General features: G+C 38.6%; 1 protein-coding gene across 1 annotated transcript in view; it reads left to right on the top strand.

Annotated features, from left to right (window-relative positions):
- The window catches only part of RYR3 (ryanodine receptor 3), a 681,173-nt gene that overhangs the window by 635,305 nt on the left and 29,808 nt on the right, over positions 1-16,060 (top strand). The window contains exons 82-93 of the mRNA XM_043982013.1: positions 387-463; positions 2,306-2,379; positions 2,644-2,661; positions 3,085-3,165; positions 3,784-3,872; positions 4,658-4,786; positions 6,176-6,280; positions 8,810-8,891; positions 9,651-10,975; positions 11,599-11,657; positions 12,679-12,850; positions 14,150-14,236. Coding sequence (XP_043837948.1) covers positions 387-463; positions 2,306-2,379; positions 2,644-2,661; positions 3,085-3,165; positions 3,784-3,872; positions 4,658-4,786; positions 6,176-6,280; positions 8,810-8,891; positions 9,651-10,975; positions 11,599-11,657; positions 12,679-12,850; positions 14,150-14,236 — 2,298 coding nt within the window. The remainder of the gene's footprint in view (positions 1-386; positions 464-2,305; positions 2,380-2,643; positions 2,662-3,084; positions 3,166-3,783; positions 3,873-4,657; positions 4,787-6,175; positions 6,281-8,809; positions 8,892-9,650; positions 10,976-11,598; positions 11,658-12,678; positions 12,851-14,149; positions 14,237-16,060) is intronic.

Genomic DNA, 16,060 nt, shown 5'->3' with positions numbered 1-16,060 from the left:
ATAGGCATCAGGAATCATTAGTATTCATTCTTGTTATTGATGACCCCTGAACTTCTTGTTCACATCAGAATATCTGTGGTTAATACTGGATAAGTAGCAGGACTGGGAGTCCCACATATGCCTTGTTTCTCTGGCTACTAACAGAACAGAATATTTATTTTATCAACATTTGGGTAAGAAATATTGCACAGAAATATTGGTGAATTGATTCTATCATTGACTACAGAACAAGGTAAGATCTTACTATTCAGGGTGCTATATGAACAAGAAATACTCTCCGCCTATGTGGCTGGGAGTTTATTTCTTCAAAAAAATATGAGACAGCCAATAATATGTGATATAAAAATGTTTATTGCTTTTCTCTTTAAAATGTATCTCCCATGCAGAAAATGCTAGACTATCTGAAGGAGAAAAAGGATGCTGGCTTTTTTCAAAGCCTCTCTGGCCTTATGCAGTCTTGCAGGTAAATGTGGGAAGTATAATTATGACATTTCCCCTAACTCTAGTCTACTCAAGGAACCAAGACCACAAAAGGGGCAACTTACTAGGAGATTGCTGTGAGAGAGGCATTTTAGAGCATTTTGGAGAGATTAGAAGTGATTCCAGATATCTATAGCATTCTAATCAACTTTCAAACATTTAATTTCTATATTTGTCTTTATTAAGCTCACCCACATTTCCCCATCCTCCAAATTTCATCTCTCTTTTTTTAGGTCAAGGAGGCATGTGAAGATACACTAAGTTTCTCCCTAGACAGATTCCATTGAGAGCCAAATCTAAAGTAAACAGAAAAGTCAGAAAATTAAATTAAATATCCCATTAAGATGCATGGCCAGCTCTCCACTGGACTTTGCATAGCTACAACGTGGGCTGATGCTGTTTTTTAAAAGTTGTATAAATATTTGGCAGCATTTACCCCTGAAAGAGAACTAGATTATAGTATTTGTAATATTAAAGAAGCACATGACAGTAGTTTTATTCACCCAATGGAAAAAAGGAAGATGAGTTGTACCCAAGGTATGGTCAGTGTGACCTCTGCTGCAAAGCATATCTCTTAAGGGTCTGTATGCTTAGTAAAGAGACCATTCATACTTGGAAATAAATTTGAATTATTGAGTGAGACTAAGTTGAAATTATTGCCAGAAAATTCTCTTGGCCTCATGTGTGATAAGTCTATACTAGATATCATTGCCAAAGTAAGGATAAATGATAACAAGTGTTGGGCCTGGAGAATCAGCAGAAGAAGAAGGAAATAAAGAAGATAATTGTCTTGGCCCAGTCTCAGCAGTCTGTGGTCAAGTTGTGGTCATAGCAGTATCACTCACTCCATAGAGGAGTTCAATAATCATGAAATATTTGCCATGTCTGGCAAATATGCCCTCGTGAGGGGAAAACCCAGAGAGAAAGTAAGCCTCCTACTCAATTATCTGCAGCACTCCTATCTGCGCCAACTCTGGTTTTTCTTTGAATTTGAGATGAGATAGCCTCTGCCTCTTCTGAATACAGTTTTTCTATCTATTGCAAAAATCAGCCACAGTTAAAATGTATTTCTCGCCTACTTTAGTGCCCCAAGTGAATTCAGCAACAAGAGCAGAGGGTCATTCTGTTAAAGCCCCATGACTTAGAATACTAGGGCCTCCAATATTTCCCAAAGTAAAATTGTGCCCATTCCACAATTTCTTATATTTCACAAAACACAATCTATGGCAGCTCTCAAAGAGAAATTTTTGAAAACTTTCATCCATCAGAAATAAAGTGAATACAAATTAGAATAAGAATTAATTCATGGAACTGTGTTAATGTTCTCCAAACGGAAATTCCAGCAATTGTCTCATAAGTACACTACTTGTGATTGGTGCTGGGGGGGATATAACATTAGATAAAACTGTCTACGCAGAGAACTAGCTTATACTAATCCAAATGTGTCCTGAGACAATATCCTTAGGCACAACACTGAGATTCCTCCCAACTCAGTAGTTCCGAGTCACAGTTTAGTATGTTAAACTGTTTGTACACCGTGAAGGGCAGCATGGGACAGTGGAAAATGCTGAAGTTCGAGTCAGAGGATCTGGATTCAGTAATATCTTCACTGGTGATCTTGGGCACATTTCTCAGAGCAAGATTTCCTCATCTGTAAAATGAATGGCTTGGGCTAGATAACCTCTAAGGGTGCTTCCAGCTCTGACTTGATGAGAATATAATGCCATAATAGGATGTGCTTAGTTGAGAGATATGTGATGTAAAGGAATGCTTTTCCCTGACGCTGTTCTTCTCCCGCACCCTTTTCTTTTTTTTCTCTTAAAAGTGTCCTTGACCTGAATGCATTTGAGAGGCAGAACAAAGCTGAAGGCCTTGGAATGGTTACTGAAGAAGGAACACGTATGTAATGATGAAAACCACCTGTTTCAGGATTCAAACCTTAATCCTGTCTGATTAAAGCTCCCTCTTACCATTTGTTTGTTTGTTTTCACAAGAAAAGGCCGAGTCTGTTTCAAGATAGCATTCTATAGATAATCTTGTTAAAATGTGCACCTGGAGCAGACTTTCTAAATTCCATTTTAAGTATAGGAAATTTCACCATAATGATTATGTTGCTTTTGGTTTGCTTATCTTGTGTTCTTTTTTGTTTTTTCTCATCCCCAGTCATCGTTCGGGAGCGCGGTAAGTTTGAGTTTTTGGCTTGAGTAGCTACCATATGCTATGAATGCAGAAAGAGATCATCTTTAATTACATTGGTCCAGATTCAGTTTAGTCGCCATGGTTGGAAGGGAAGATTTGCTCAGCAGTTTAATAAATATATTCTATCCATGAGACATGGGAGAAACATTTACTGCCACTTTCCTAGTTGTTTTTATTATAAAACACATGCATCATGGTACTAATTATTTTGGATTTGCTGGGGGGCAGCTTTTTGTTCTGTGGTCCCAACTTCATTTTAATTTAATTGGATTTACCCTAATATCAGAGCTTTTGAGGGGTCACATTTTTTGTAGGTCCCTATTTTTTCTTATAAATATTTGCATTGGAGGATCCTCTTTACTGGCTACCAAACAGTGTTCATAGATAATCTCCTTTATTTTCAAGGTGAAAAGGTACTCCAGAATCATGAGTTTACCTGTGATCTCTTCAGATTCCTACAGCTGCTTTGTGAAGGTCATAACAGTGGTAAGTCAGTAAACTAAATCCTCATGGGAAAAACAAAGAACGGGGAAATACCTAATACAGTATACTTTATTTAAAACTTCCATTATGAATATGAAATCTCATATAGATCTGCTCCTCAGTGAGCAATCCTATAAAGAAAGGGAAAGCAAGTATAAATGGTCCATAGCTAAAGGGAATTGATTCAACACCTGTCAGGATAGGAAACTGTTTCCAGAATTCAAACTAATCCAATCAACTGTCTCTCCTTAGTGCTCTTTAAGAAAGGAAAAAGAAAAATAAAGAGCAGGGTAAGGTGGGCACTCAAATGACACTTGTAAACTTTTCATTGTCTTTAAAAAACATAGTCAGTGCCTTTAAGATTATGTAGATAGGGGCAGCTAGCTGATGTAGTGGATAAAGCACCGGCCCTGGATTCAGGAGTACCTGAGTTCAAATCCAGCCTCAGACACTTGACACTTACTAGCTGTGTGACTCTGGGCAAGTCATTTAACCCTCATTGCCCCGCAAAAAAAAAAAAAAAAAGATTATGTAGGTAATATATTTACACTTAGCCCAACTAGGAAAGGATGACATAAACCAGACTGGGACAATACTCATTCCCAGGGGTGGTTCTTTCAGACTTTCAGAACTTCCTTCGTACCCAAATGGGCAACACTACCACTGTGAATATCATTATCAGTACTGTTGACTACCTTCTACGCCTTCAGGTAAGCAAAAAGATTCTTGGCCAGAGATTTAGAGTTTGTAACCATTTTCTCCAGGCTGAAACATCAAGGAATGAAAGATGGGATAGGGTTTATTAGAAACACGAAAAAGGCAATGTTCAATCTATAGTTATACAGGTATAGTGAATACAAAGGCTGAGGCAATATCCCACCTGCTTCAGACTCCTGAAGCATATCCTTTAGGAGGAAGCCAAAATCTGAATTACCCATTATGCATACAAATTTCCAGTTCTTTTCTGTTCACTTCTCTTCACCCCTATTAATCTCTCTTTGATGAGCAGCAGTTGTAAAATAAGTGGGTCAGAGAAGGTTTAAGGGATAGTGAAAGGGAAGGATTTTTAGTAGAGGACAGATAGGTGGGTGGAGTTTTGAGAGTAAAATGAATGTAAAGAATTTTAGTGAAGAAAGTCATGGAATATATACCATGTCTAACGAAAATCCCATAAATTAAGAACAGACCAAAAAAAACTTACTAGGGAAAATGAAAAAGCAAACCTTTCTGATCATTACTTTGCATTTTTTATTATGACTAAATGGTTTCTAAGAAGAGCCACTCATAGCCAGTCAGTTCTGGCTGGGTCCTTTGCTGAAGGGCATTTAAGTTTTGGAGATGTTAGCTATCTATAGTCTACACCTTTTCATGGAGTCCCAGGGTAATGTCAGAGCCGAACAGGAATAGGAAGACAGGAAACTCCATTCCACCAGTCTGTAACGCTTAGTTTGGCTATAAGGGCTGAAAAAAATTAATTTATCTTGTTTGTTCTTAGGAATCAATCAGTGACTTCTATTGGTACTATTCAGGGAAGGATATCATTGATGAATCTGGACAGCGAAACTTCTCCAAAGCTTTGGCTGTGACCAAACAAATTTTCAATTCCCTTACAGAATACATCCAGGTAACATATGACTGACCATGCTTATAAACATACATAAATGATGGGCATATACATTTTTATGGTGTACAAAATAAAACACTAAGTAATTCAAGGTATGGACCATTTTACTTACCCACTCTGTGTCTTAGAGCAAGACATTGAGCCACTCTGGGCCTTCTAGTTTTCATTAATGGAAAAAATAACTCCCTCACAATCCTCTCCTTAAATCTTAATATTGTTGCCCAGAATCATCAGATTAAAACTAAAATGCTTAAGACCCTTTGAATTTATAAATGATGGGCTTTAGATAGTTCTTTTGAAACACATAAATTGTATGTAGAATAAATTGAAACTACATGTAGGTTTCAGATTTAGTGACTAGATCCTGCACAAAGAGTCATGCTATATGTAGAGACGCTGACATTTCCTGAAGAAGCCTTGTCAAAATGTGCAAAGACAGAGTAGCTTCGGTCTGGCACTATTTGGTATTTAGGGGTTTTTAAGTAGGTTTTTAATATATATGTATTATATATCAAGTGAGCTCTTCCTAAAAACAAAATTGAGTCTTCACACCCCTAATTATCACTACCAGGTGATGTCTTAGAGTAAGACTTATCAGTGTCACTCATTCAACAAATAATTAATTACAGAGCACAAACCATGTATATAGCATTTTGTTAGGCTTTGTGAGGGGTGTAAGTCAATATAATATCCCTGCCCTCAAGTCTAGTAAAGGAGATATGTGAAAAGATGAATAACAGCAACAAGATAAGAGGTATTACAAAGTAGTCTATAATCAAGTTCTAAATCAATGTCATAAATAACAAACCGTTGGGACAGCTAGGTGGAGCAGTGGATAAAGCACTGGCCCTGGATTCAGGAGGACCTGAGTTCAAATCCGGCCTCAGACACTTGACACTTACTAGCTGTGTGACCTTGGGCAAGTCACTTAACCCCCATTGCCCTGCAAAAAACAAACGCATAAACAAACAAATAAATAAATAATAGTTGTTTGTTTTAATTGAGAGAAGAAAGAGGTCACTGTAAACCAAAATAGACAGGGAAGGCTTTATCAAGGAGGGAGAACTTGAGTTGAATTTTAAATTACGAAGCACAGGATCAGGATAAGGAAAGAGGGCATTCTAGGCAGTGAGAACAATCTAGGGGAAAAGTATCAAGGTGTGTTATATAGCATATCCAAAAGAAAGGGGATGGGTTAGGTTACTTTTGTGATTTCTTCTAAACAAACAATTCTACATTCAGAAAATATCATGACATACTTGAGGAAAAATTTTCTAAGCTATGAAAAATAATTTTAAATTTCCCTTCTTTGAGAGATTTGTATAGGCAGAGAATTAGGAGTCAAAATGTAACTTGACTTTTATGTGATGGTTGTTTTTGCTTCCACAGGGCCCTTGCATTGGAAACCAGCAGAGCCTGGCTCACAGCAGATTGTGGGATGCAGTTGTTGGCTTCCTTCACGTGTTTGCTAACATGCAGATGAAACTGTCACAGGTACCGGCACCAATAACCCCACTGTATCTTAGTGTATGAAATCATGTCACATGCAGGTCTTACACAGAAACTTATTTCTACTGTACATGAGAATAGATAGGCAGATGGGCAGGGTGGCTCTGTGGAACATTCTTGAATCTCATCCTGAAACTAAGGGCTAAAGTAGGAATGCTCAGTAAAAATCATTAGTGTCATTTAACCCTTTTTGCACAGGATAATGCTTTTCAGTTCCTGTAAGCACTCAACACATCCATGATTCCTAATTGCCTTGGTGTTTTATTTTCCCAGCCTCAGTCCTTACTTCTAACTAACTCCTCATTTTGACTTTTATAAGTACTTTAAATCGGTTCCATCCAGTGTCAGGTCTTTCTGATTTTCCATATCTCATTTAATCTCTCACCATTCCCTTCCTCTTCTGTGCATCTTGATTGATATTCACCTCTCTGACAAAATGAATCAAAATCGCTCAAAACATTTATTGTTTTAAAATAAATATAGCCTATGTAGTATATATAGTAGTAGACTTCTTCTTTCCATGGCAACATATAACAAAGAACCTAAGCTTGTTTCAAGATGATTAGAGGATCATTTGCAGAATTATGTTAAATAATGTTTATCCAAAACATGCAGGTCTGATACATCTGCCTTTAGCCTCCTGGAATGTCTTCTTTTACCCCCTTACTTTTTCCTTTTTGACTTTGGAGTTGTGGAAGAAAAGAATGACTAGGAGGGCACTGAATTGGCCGGGCTGTATCAATTACTGTGTTCTCTATTTGCATCTATCTTAGAGAACAATCAGGAAGTGTGTACAGAAAAGGGATTAAAGATTAAAGGGAGGGGAAGATCATGATGGGATTATCTATCTGTTATAGGAGGGATGGGATCAAGGGGTTGGTGTTAAATGGCCAACTCTTCAGAGACTGGAATAAAGGAGAGAATGAGATGTTAAAGGATTTTGAGGTATAGAGAAATGGGAAGAAGAGGGAGTTTATGGCAAGAGTGAGGAGGAAATAGCATGGTAAACTAAGGAAAGAAGAGGCTTAGAATAGCCTCTGTGGAAAATGGGATAGAGAGTCATTTAGTGATGAATAAAAGGATTGTCTTACGAAGTTGAGTACCTAGTTGAAATGGGATAACATAAATGTGTAGTGGACCCAGTCAGTTCTGTGAATGATGCAGAGTTGAACCAATAACTATAGAATTAAAATTGAGAAGAAAGTAGAGGTAGATTAGTGGCTTAGTAATGAAGGATAGAGGGCTTACTGAGGACAAAGAATACTCTTAGAAGGGTTGAGGTATGTAGAGAGCAATATAAGTTTATAATATAAAAGGATTTTAGCTTTTGCTTCTTGAAAGGAAATAAATTGTGGATGCTGGCAAGATCAAGGGTATGACCATCCCTATGTGTAGCTGAAGTAGGATAAAGGAATAAATCATGGGAATTCAAGAGATTGAGAAACTGGAAGATTGTAGTCCCCTAGAATAAAAGCAGGACAGCTAGATGGGACAGTGGATGAAGCACAAGGCCTGGAGTCAGGAAGACCTGAGTACAAATGTGGCCTCAGGTACTTACTAGCTGTGAGACTCCATTAGAAGAGTCACACACAACTAAACAAAAACAAATAGACAAAAAGATTAAGGTCAGGAGTTGAAATGGAGAAGACTATGAGCCCAGATACTAATCTCCTTAAGGAAGGAGAAAGAATTCCCTCCTTTGAGGCCTAATAAATAACTTCTCTTCTAATTGAGATAGATAAATTTGAATGGAGTAAACCTCAAAGGATCAAAGGGTTTCTAAGTAGCAATGAGGAATAAGGAGTATTCTAACACCCTGCCTAGGAACAATATTGGGAGTTGGTACCTCTGGAAATGAGAATTAGACTTCTGGAAAGACTGCCTTATCATTGGGCTGGGGGGAGGGGGGGAGGCAAATTTCTGAGTTCAGGTTGATAAAAGGAAGAGATCTGTAAGGAAGGGGAGTTTGTGAACTGTGTAATAAGAGTCCCAAATGGTACAGTGGGAAGGGCAGGTAGAGCTGGAGTGAGGCATGAGAGGGAAGGATTTGAAGTGAATGGGAATGAGACATTGGGAAGTTGTGGTTAAGGAAGGACATGATTTATATTTGTGCAACTGGCAACACATCATTTCATGGACTTGAAGTAGAAGAATTGGGGAGAATTTGTAACTCCTCAGGGTTGAGTATGTGCAAAAGAATACCAGTGGTCTTCCTTAAACTTAACTCAGGTGTCGGAATGTTCTTTTAGGTTGGCTTCATATTTTACATGAACTTTGCTATCTCTGAAAGGGGAAGGAAGCCATTTATATGAAGTCAGTATTCTGATATGTTTAAATATACCATGCTCCAGTGGGTTTCACCATACTGTGTCAAGTGATGCTTTATACTCCCTAATGCTAGTTTGTTCTTGGGGGCCTGGGTAGCCTTCAGCCAATTTCCCCAAAGCAGTGGTATGCCTGCTCATTGCTCTCTGTGTTTTGTTAACTCATGGGTATCTCCTATTGTTGTTCTAGGATTCCAGTCAGATCGAGTTGCTGAAAGAACTCTTAGATCTCTTACAGGACATGGTGGTGATGCTACTATCCCTCTTGGAAGGTGAGGTTGTTTGGTGTCATTATAAATTCAGAGCTTCTAGTTTTCTTGGTTGAGCCATTACATTAGTCTCATTGATCTTTCAGATTTTCCTTCCAGCAGGTCTTTCAAATAAAGCTTAATAATAAATACTGGAGAAGTATAATCTCAGGAAAATGAGTGGGAGTAGATGAATGGGGGTTGGGAGGGAAGGGAGAAGAATAAAGCCAACTGATTTGTGCCAATAGAAAATACAGAATCATCTATGGCGGGGAACCCACCAATTTTTGTTCTCTCCCCTTTCTCATTTGTTTTCAACAGGACTTCTATAAACTTTGTATCTATGCCATCTAATAGGGAACTGTCTTTGGCTTCAAGGGAATGGTAATAGTACCACTTGTCCTTCTTTACTTCTCTGGTACAGTCACTCAGGCACTATGCCAAAGGAGGAGTGGCATAGATACTATGCTACTCCAATTCATTTATTCTTTCCTTTATTGCTCTGTCTCCCTTGTTTCTCAGTGGATCATATTTTCTGGCTTTTGATTTACTCCCATATATTTCCTTATCTTACTTTCAGCATACAGTTTAGTTTCCTGAAAATATATAGCCCCCAAGAGGGGCAATGTAGTATGTTCGAAAGAAGCTTTTATTGGAGCTGACTTAGAGTTGATTTTTAAATTTCAGAGTAAGGAAGAAATGTATCACACCATGTGGCCAGCTATATCATGATTCAAGTTCAGTAATACATTTGCACGTGTATCTGCTTATCTTATCTTACAGGAAATGTTGTGAATGGAACTATTGGCAAGCAGATGGTTGACACCCTTGTGGAGTCATCTACCAATGTAGAAATGATCTTGAAGTTCTTTGATATGTTCCTGAAACTGAAAGACTTGACCAATTCAGATGCCTTCAAAGAATATGACCCAGATGGGAAAGGAATTATATCCAAGAAAGAATTCCAAAAAGCAATGGAAGGGCAGAAACAGTATCCCCAGTCAGAGATTGAGTTCCTCCTCTCCTGTGCAGAAGCTGATGAGAATGACATGTTTAATTATGTTGATTTTGTGGACAGGTTCCATGAGCCAGCCAAGGACATTGGGTTTAATGTAGCTGTGTTACTAACCAATCTTTCAGAACATATGCCCAATGATTCCCGCCTGCAGTGTTTGCTGGATCCAGCCGAAAGTGTCCTGAATTACTTTGAACCATATCTGGGGCGCATTGAGATAATGGGTGGAGCCAAGAAAATTGAACGTGTTTATTTTGAGATTAGTGAGTCTAGCCGGACACAGTGGGAGAAACCCCAGGTTAAAGAGTCCAAACGGCAGTTTATCTTTGATGTCGTCAATGAAGGTGGAGAACAGGAAAAGATGGAATTATTTGTAAACTTTTGTGAAGACACAATCTTTGAAATGCAGCTGGCATCCCAAATCTCTGAATCTGACTCAGCTGAAAGGCCTGAGGAGGAAGAGGAGGAAGAGTTTTCCTGTGTAGCAGACGCTGAGGAGGATGAAGAAGAAAACAAATCACTGGAGCCTGCTTCTGCATTTGCCACAGCCTGTGTCTCGGTGAAGAAAAATGTGACCAGTTTTCTGAAAATGACCAGCCTGAGAAACCTCAAGAAGCAGTATAGGAAGGTGAAGAAAATGACTGTCAAAGAAATGGTTAAAGTGTTTTTCTCTTTCTTCTGGATGTTTTTTGTGGGATTGTTCCAAATGTTTTTCACCATTGTGTGGGGAATCTTTCAGATCCTCTGGAACACAGTGTTTGGGGGTGGCTTGGTAGAAGGAGCAAAGAACATCAGAGTAACCAAGATCCTTGGTGACATGCCTGACCCTACACAGTTTGGCATCCATGATGATGTTATAGAAGCAGAAAGGGCAGAAGTGACTGAGCAGAGCATCACAGCTGAACTAGTGCACTTTGTAAAGGGTGAAAAGGGAGAGGGAGATATCATGTCTGATCTCTTCGGACTCCACCCAAAGAAAGAGGGTGGCACAAAGCATGGTCCTGACCCTGGCCTTGGGGATCTCTCTGAGATCATTGGAAATGATGGGCCCCCCACATTAGAGAGCACAGTTAGGAAGAAAAGGAAAGCACAGGTAAGCACAATCTATTTCTCTCACCTTTCTTCATCCCCATAAGTGCTAATATATTTTCTAGTAGCTGTTGCAGACTGTCCCCACTAAAGGCAGTAGCTAAAGAAATCAACTATATTTTAGGTTACACTGATCTTGGGATACTATAATCCTGGGAAGCTGAAGCATAAGGAGTTCCCACTGACAAGAGAGCTCTCATTTTGTATGGTCCATGGTGCATACTTTGTATGGTAGGAAACCACATTTAGTTCTTATCAAATTCTAAAGTTTAAACAGAGTGAATTTTGAAACAAAACAAGACACAAAAGGAGACTTGTTGTCATAAGATAGTACATCTGCAGTGACTTAGAAGATGCCTCCCTTTAAAAAGGCTATGGTTACTATAGCTGACTTAGGCTCTCAAGATATGTTAATACAGAGGATGATTCATTTTTCACCTTTGTGGTGCTACTGATATCTTTCAGGTGAGATAACATAGGTTAAATGCTTCATAGATCATATATACTTCACTTATATGTGAACAATTATTATTATTAATATAACATTCCTACTTGTATGGAAAACCAGTGAGCCAGAGAAAAAAGGAGAGAGTAAGGTATCCTATCTGTCTGTTACTTTTTCTCCAGGCAGCAGAAATGAAAACCGAAAGTGAAAGAGAAAGAAAAATTGAATCTGAGAAGGCAGAGTAAGTTCTGGTTGATATCTTGATGTTTCCTATTCCAGTTGCCTTGGCTAATAACCAAGAAATTCATCTCACATCCAAACTTCAGTGGTGAAAAATCAACTTAGTATTTTTGCTAGGATTGAGTGAGGACCTCTCTGGCTTTGATCTCTTCTTGATCATTTCTTCCTGTTCCACAACTTCCTCTTTTATCTTGCTAGTTGGTTTAACACATATACACCCCTCCCACTTCTGCAATTCCTTCTTACCTTTCTCTCCCTTAATACTTTGATAACTTCCTCCCCCTCCTTCCATGTAAGTGCTATGAAAATCAGTCTCAGGAAGCTCCTAATACACCTAAAGTAGCATCACTGTGGCTATTGGTGCTGTTATGATGCCTCAGAAAAGTAGATATTGAAACCTGGGACACATTTTCCTTGGTATCACCTGTAATCATCATATTGCATGGAGTGTAAAGGCCTTAACTTCTCTTTACATTTCTTAACTTTCTCATCCCCCGTGGTTTGGCCAAAAAATGCACTTTGCACACAGCACTTAAAAACTTCAGAAAAATGTTTGAAAAAAACAAATTAAATTAAGTGCAAAGTAAATGAGAGAAGAGGTTGGTTTTAAAAAAAGGGTGAAGAAAGTATATGAGGAAATGACAACTTGAAATAAAAGAAAATAGTTATTTTTGAGCCAGTATTCCTGAGAACAGGCTGTAAAAACTTATGTATAACTGCACAAATGAAGCATCTAAAATTAAGAGAGCAAATAATAAGCTGTATGTACCAAAGTATCACCACACCATTCACTCATCATTCATTCAATAAATATTTATTGAACACCTACTATGGATGGTGCTTTGTGGGATAAAAAGATGTATAAAACAGGGTTTCTGTCCTTAAGGACCTTACCTGTGTGTCTCCTTCCTACCTAATCTAAATTCCCTTTCTGTACAATCTTTCTCTCATTTTATGATCTTTCTGGGCCTGACATTCCTGGCTAATCTGAGCTAAGTAGGTTTCTTATTATCCCTTTTTAGTATGGAAGATGGAGAAAAGCAGGACAAAGTCAAGGAGGAGGAGCAACAAGAAGAAAACCTGGGTGGGGAGAGGACTAGGAAGAAGCGTCGTCATGGCCAAAAGGAGGAGAAGCCTGAAGCATTCATGGCCAATTTCTTCAAAGGCCTAGAAATCTATCAGACCAAAATGTTGGTAAGCACTTAACCCAACAGACATAGTTTACATATGATTCAAAACCCATTTCCAGTTGGATTCCTCATTCCTCTGGGAGGGAAGTGTGCAATGGAACACAGAGTGCTTACCCTCTCTTTCATTTTCTCCATTTGGTTACCCTTTCCTCCTTCTATCCCCATTCATTCTCTTTTGATTCCTTCCATTTTATCTCTTTCCCTTTTTTGCATTGGGGAAAGACAAAAGAGAGGCAAGAAAAGGGGAAAATAGCAAACAACTATCTTCCATGTCTGGCACATAATACTCATTTAATAAATGCTTATTGGTGATTGATTTTGTCTTTGGCTTGATTTCTCTACAGGAGGATTGGAGGTCCTCACATATATAATGATTTCCTACAGATTTGGGAAAACTTAATAGATAAAAAGAAATCCCCTGTATGCTGTGTTCCATTTGGAAACTGACACTCAGAATGATGCATTTTGCTGTACAAAAGTGTTATGAAGGTTATGACTAGTCTATTTAAACACCAGTTTAGCTAATAATATAGCTGATCTAGAAAGTTCTCTATGGCTAACCTTCAGAATATTATAATGATAGGACAGTCCTTTTGAGCTGTGACTGGAGGTTCTAGGGAACACATTGTCTATGCCTATGCTTCCAGTAACATTGTCTGTTACCCTAAAGGAATCAGGCATTTCTTTGGCTCTGTGCTACTACCATTGCACACTTCGGCCGTGACAGCTCCTCACAGGGAGTGCTGCCAGGCTTTAAGCTGGGGAAGAAAATGAAGATAGGAAGAGGAGAGGTGGGGACTCTGTCAACCATAGCTTCCATTGGGAAAGGAGCTGGGTCTTGGGAAACAGTTTCCCTGGGTAACAGCTCCAGCCTTCATCTCATGAGGAAGAATTATTCGTTTGCAAGCAAAGTATTGTTCCCAACTTTTTGTATTTAACCATCATTAACAATGACCACTTTATAGCAAAATGTTTACCCACTGTCTGCCAGCAGTCTCGGACACTTGGCTCCCCTGTAAAAGGGCAAATTCAAAGCAGGGTTTTGTCAAACAACATGTCTACAATCAGTGTCTGGCTACTCCAAAGTGAGACATATCTGGAGTAGGAAGGCCAGTATAACTCTTGAAGAGTGATTACCAATGCAGGTGTGACTAGACAAGTTTAGTTTTTAACCTAGTGAGATTTTTAAAATGACTTTATGAAAGAAAAAGGATGTATAGAAGAGATGAGAAGGGAATAAAATGTTTCCTTACCTTCCCTTTTCCTTCCACTTCTGTTCTCATATATTATCTTTTCTTTCTAGCATTATCTGGCCAGGAATTTCTACAACCTGAGATTCCTTGCTCTGTTCGTGGCCTTTGCCATCAACTTCATCCTGCTTTTCTACAAGGTAAAGCTTCCTTTGTTCATTCAGGTGTTATTTACTATATGTCCATGCAGGTACATGAAGCCATGCCAGGGGCCTTCCTCCAAGCACTGTACCACTTAGAAAGCTTCCAGATCTAAAAAAAAATAAGTGTCATTTGCCAAAGGGCCTGATCCTTGGTTCTAAAGAACCATAAACTTTGGAAGTAGAAAGCCTTACTAGTCATCACATCCAACAAATCCCTATAAAAGTATCCCTTCTATATTAAGTATGACCAATTGGCACCCAGTCTTCAGAGCCCACTACTTCTTAATTACCTAAATAATGGGATTTTTTTTCTTCACATTAAACCTAAATGTGCCTCTTTCCAGCTTCTGTCCATTGCCCTGAGTTCAGCCTTCTGTGGCCAAGAAGAATAAGTCTAGTTATTCCATGTGATAGCCCTTCACACGCAGGAGACAGATATAATATCTCCCTACATGTTCTCTTCTCCAAGCTATACATCCCCAGCTCCATCAATTGATCTTCATTCCTCCACTTGGGATTTTCTTGGCAAAGGTACCAGAAAATGGTTTGCCATTTTCTTCTCCAGCTCATTTTACAGATGAGGAAACTGAGGCAAACAGGGTGAAGTGATACCCAAGGTCATACACTACTAAGTGTCTGAGACCAAATTGGAATTTACAAAGATGAGTCTTCCTGACGCCAGGCTCAGCACTCTCTCTGCTGCACCATCTAGCTGCCCAAATGCTCTTACCATCTTAATTAGCTTGGGGATTAACTCCTTGTTACTCATATTTATTTTGCTTTCCATTTCAAAGATCATTCTCCTTGGTGGAGAAAGCAAAGGCAAAATATATTTATCGCATCCACCTAACTTAGTAGTTCTATTCTTTTTGACCTTCTTTTCCCCCAAATAGAAAAAATAAAGCCCCTTTTTATTGGCCTTAGCTTTCCCCACCCCCACCCATAGCTCACTCCGAGTTTAGCATTCTTTTATATTATTCTTACAGGATTGTGCCATGCTTTTGTATCCATCCTCTCTCACCTGCTCTTGGTTTCTCTGGCTAATCTTTCCTATTAGTCATACTTTGTGTATTTGTGTATAGACATTTTGAGTTTTATTGCTGGTTCCTTTTATAAATTATGTCTGCTGTACATTTCTAGGTTTCTCAATTGCTATTCTTCCTCTGTTTTAATAATTCTCTATGGTAGCTCATTTGGAGAATATACATAGGCAATTTATTCCCTTCCCCTTCAGTTTATTTTAATTTTATTGATGCCTTTTGTTTTTATGCCACACATTCATTTCCTGATACACATCTTTATCAGAACCCTTCCCTGAAATAAGTAAAACCAATGGACACAAAAATTGTGTTGGACAATATATACAACATTCTGTAACTGCAGTCTCCCACCTCTCTTCCAACAGTAAGGAGGTATTTCTTCATCTGTTTTTTATGACCAAGATTGGTCATTACAGTTAAAAGTTTGAGGGGCAGCTAGGTGGCGCAGTGGATAGAGCACTGGCCCTGGAGTCAGGAGTACCTGAGTTCAAACCCAGCCTCAGACACTTAACACTAGCTGTGTGACCCTGGGCAAGTCACTTAACCTCAATTGCCTCACTTAAAAAAAAAATATTTCAGCACAAAAGTTCATTTTCTTTTCTGTGTTGATTTTATTGATATGAATATAGTCATTGTGTGTATTATTCTTCTGCCTTTACTTTGTTCTGCATTAGTCTCCCACATTTCTCTGAATTCTTCATTTCTAATGGCAAAACAATATTTCATTATATCCACATATCACAATTTATTCATCTATTCCTTAATCAGTGGTCCCAACTTC

Source organism: Dromiciops gliroides, chromosome 2 (genome assembly GCF_019393635.1).
Source record: "Dromiciops gliroides isolate mDroGli1 chromosome 2, mDroGli1.pri, whole genome shotgun sequence".
Taxonomy (NCBI): Eukaryota; Metazoa; Chordata; class Mammalia; order Microbiotheria; family Microbiotheriidae; genus Dromiciops; species Dromiciops gliroides.
The sequence above is the reverse complement of the archived record's forward strand: the minus strand, read 5'-3'. Positions and strand labels throughout refer to the sequence as shown.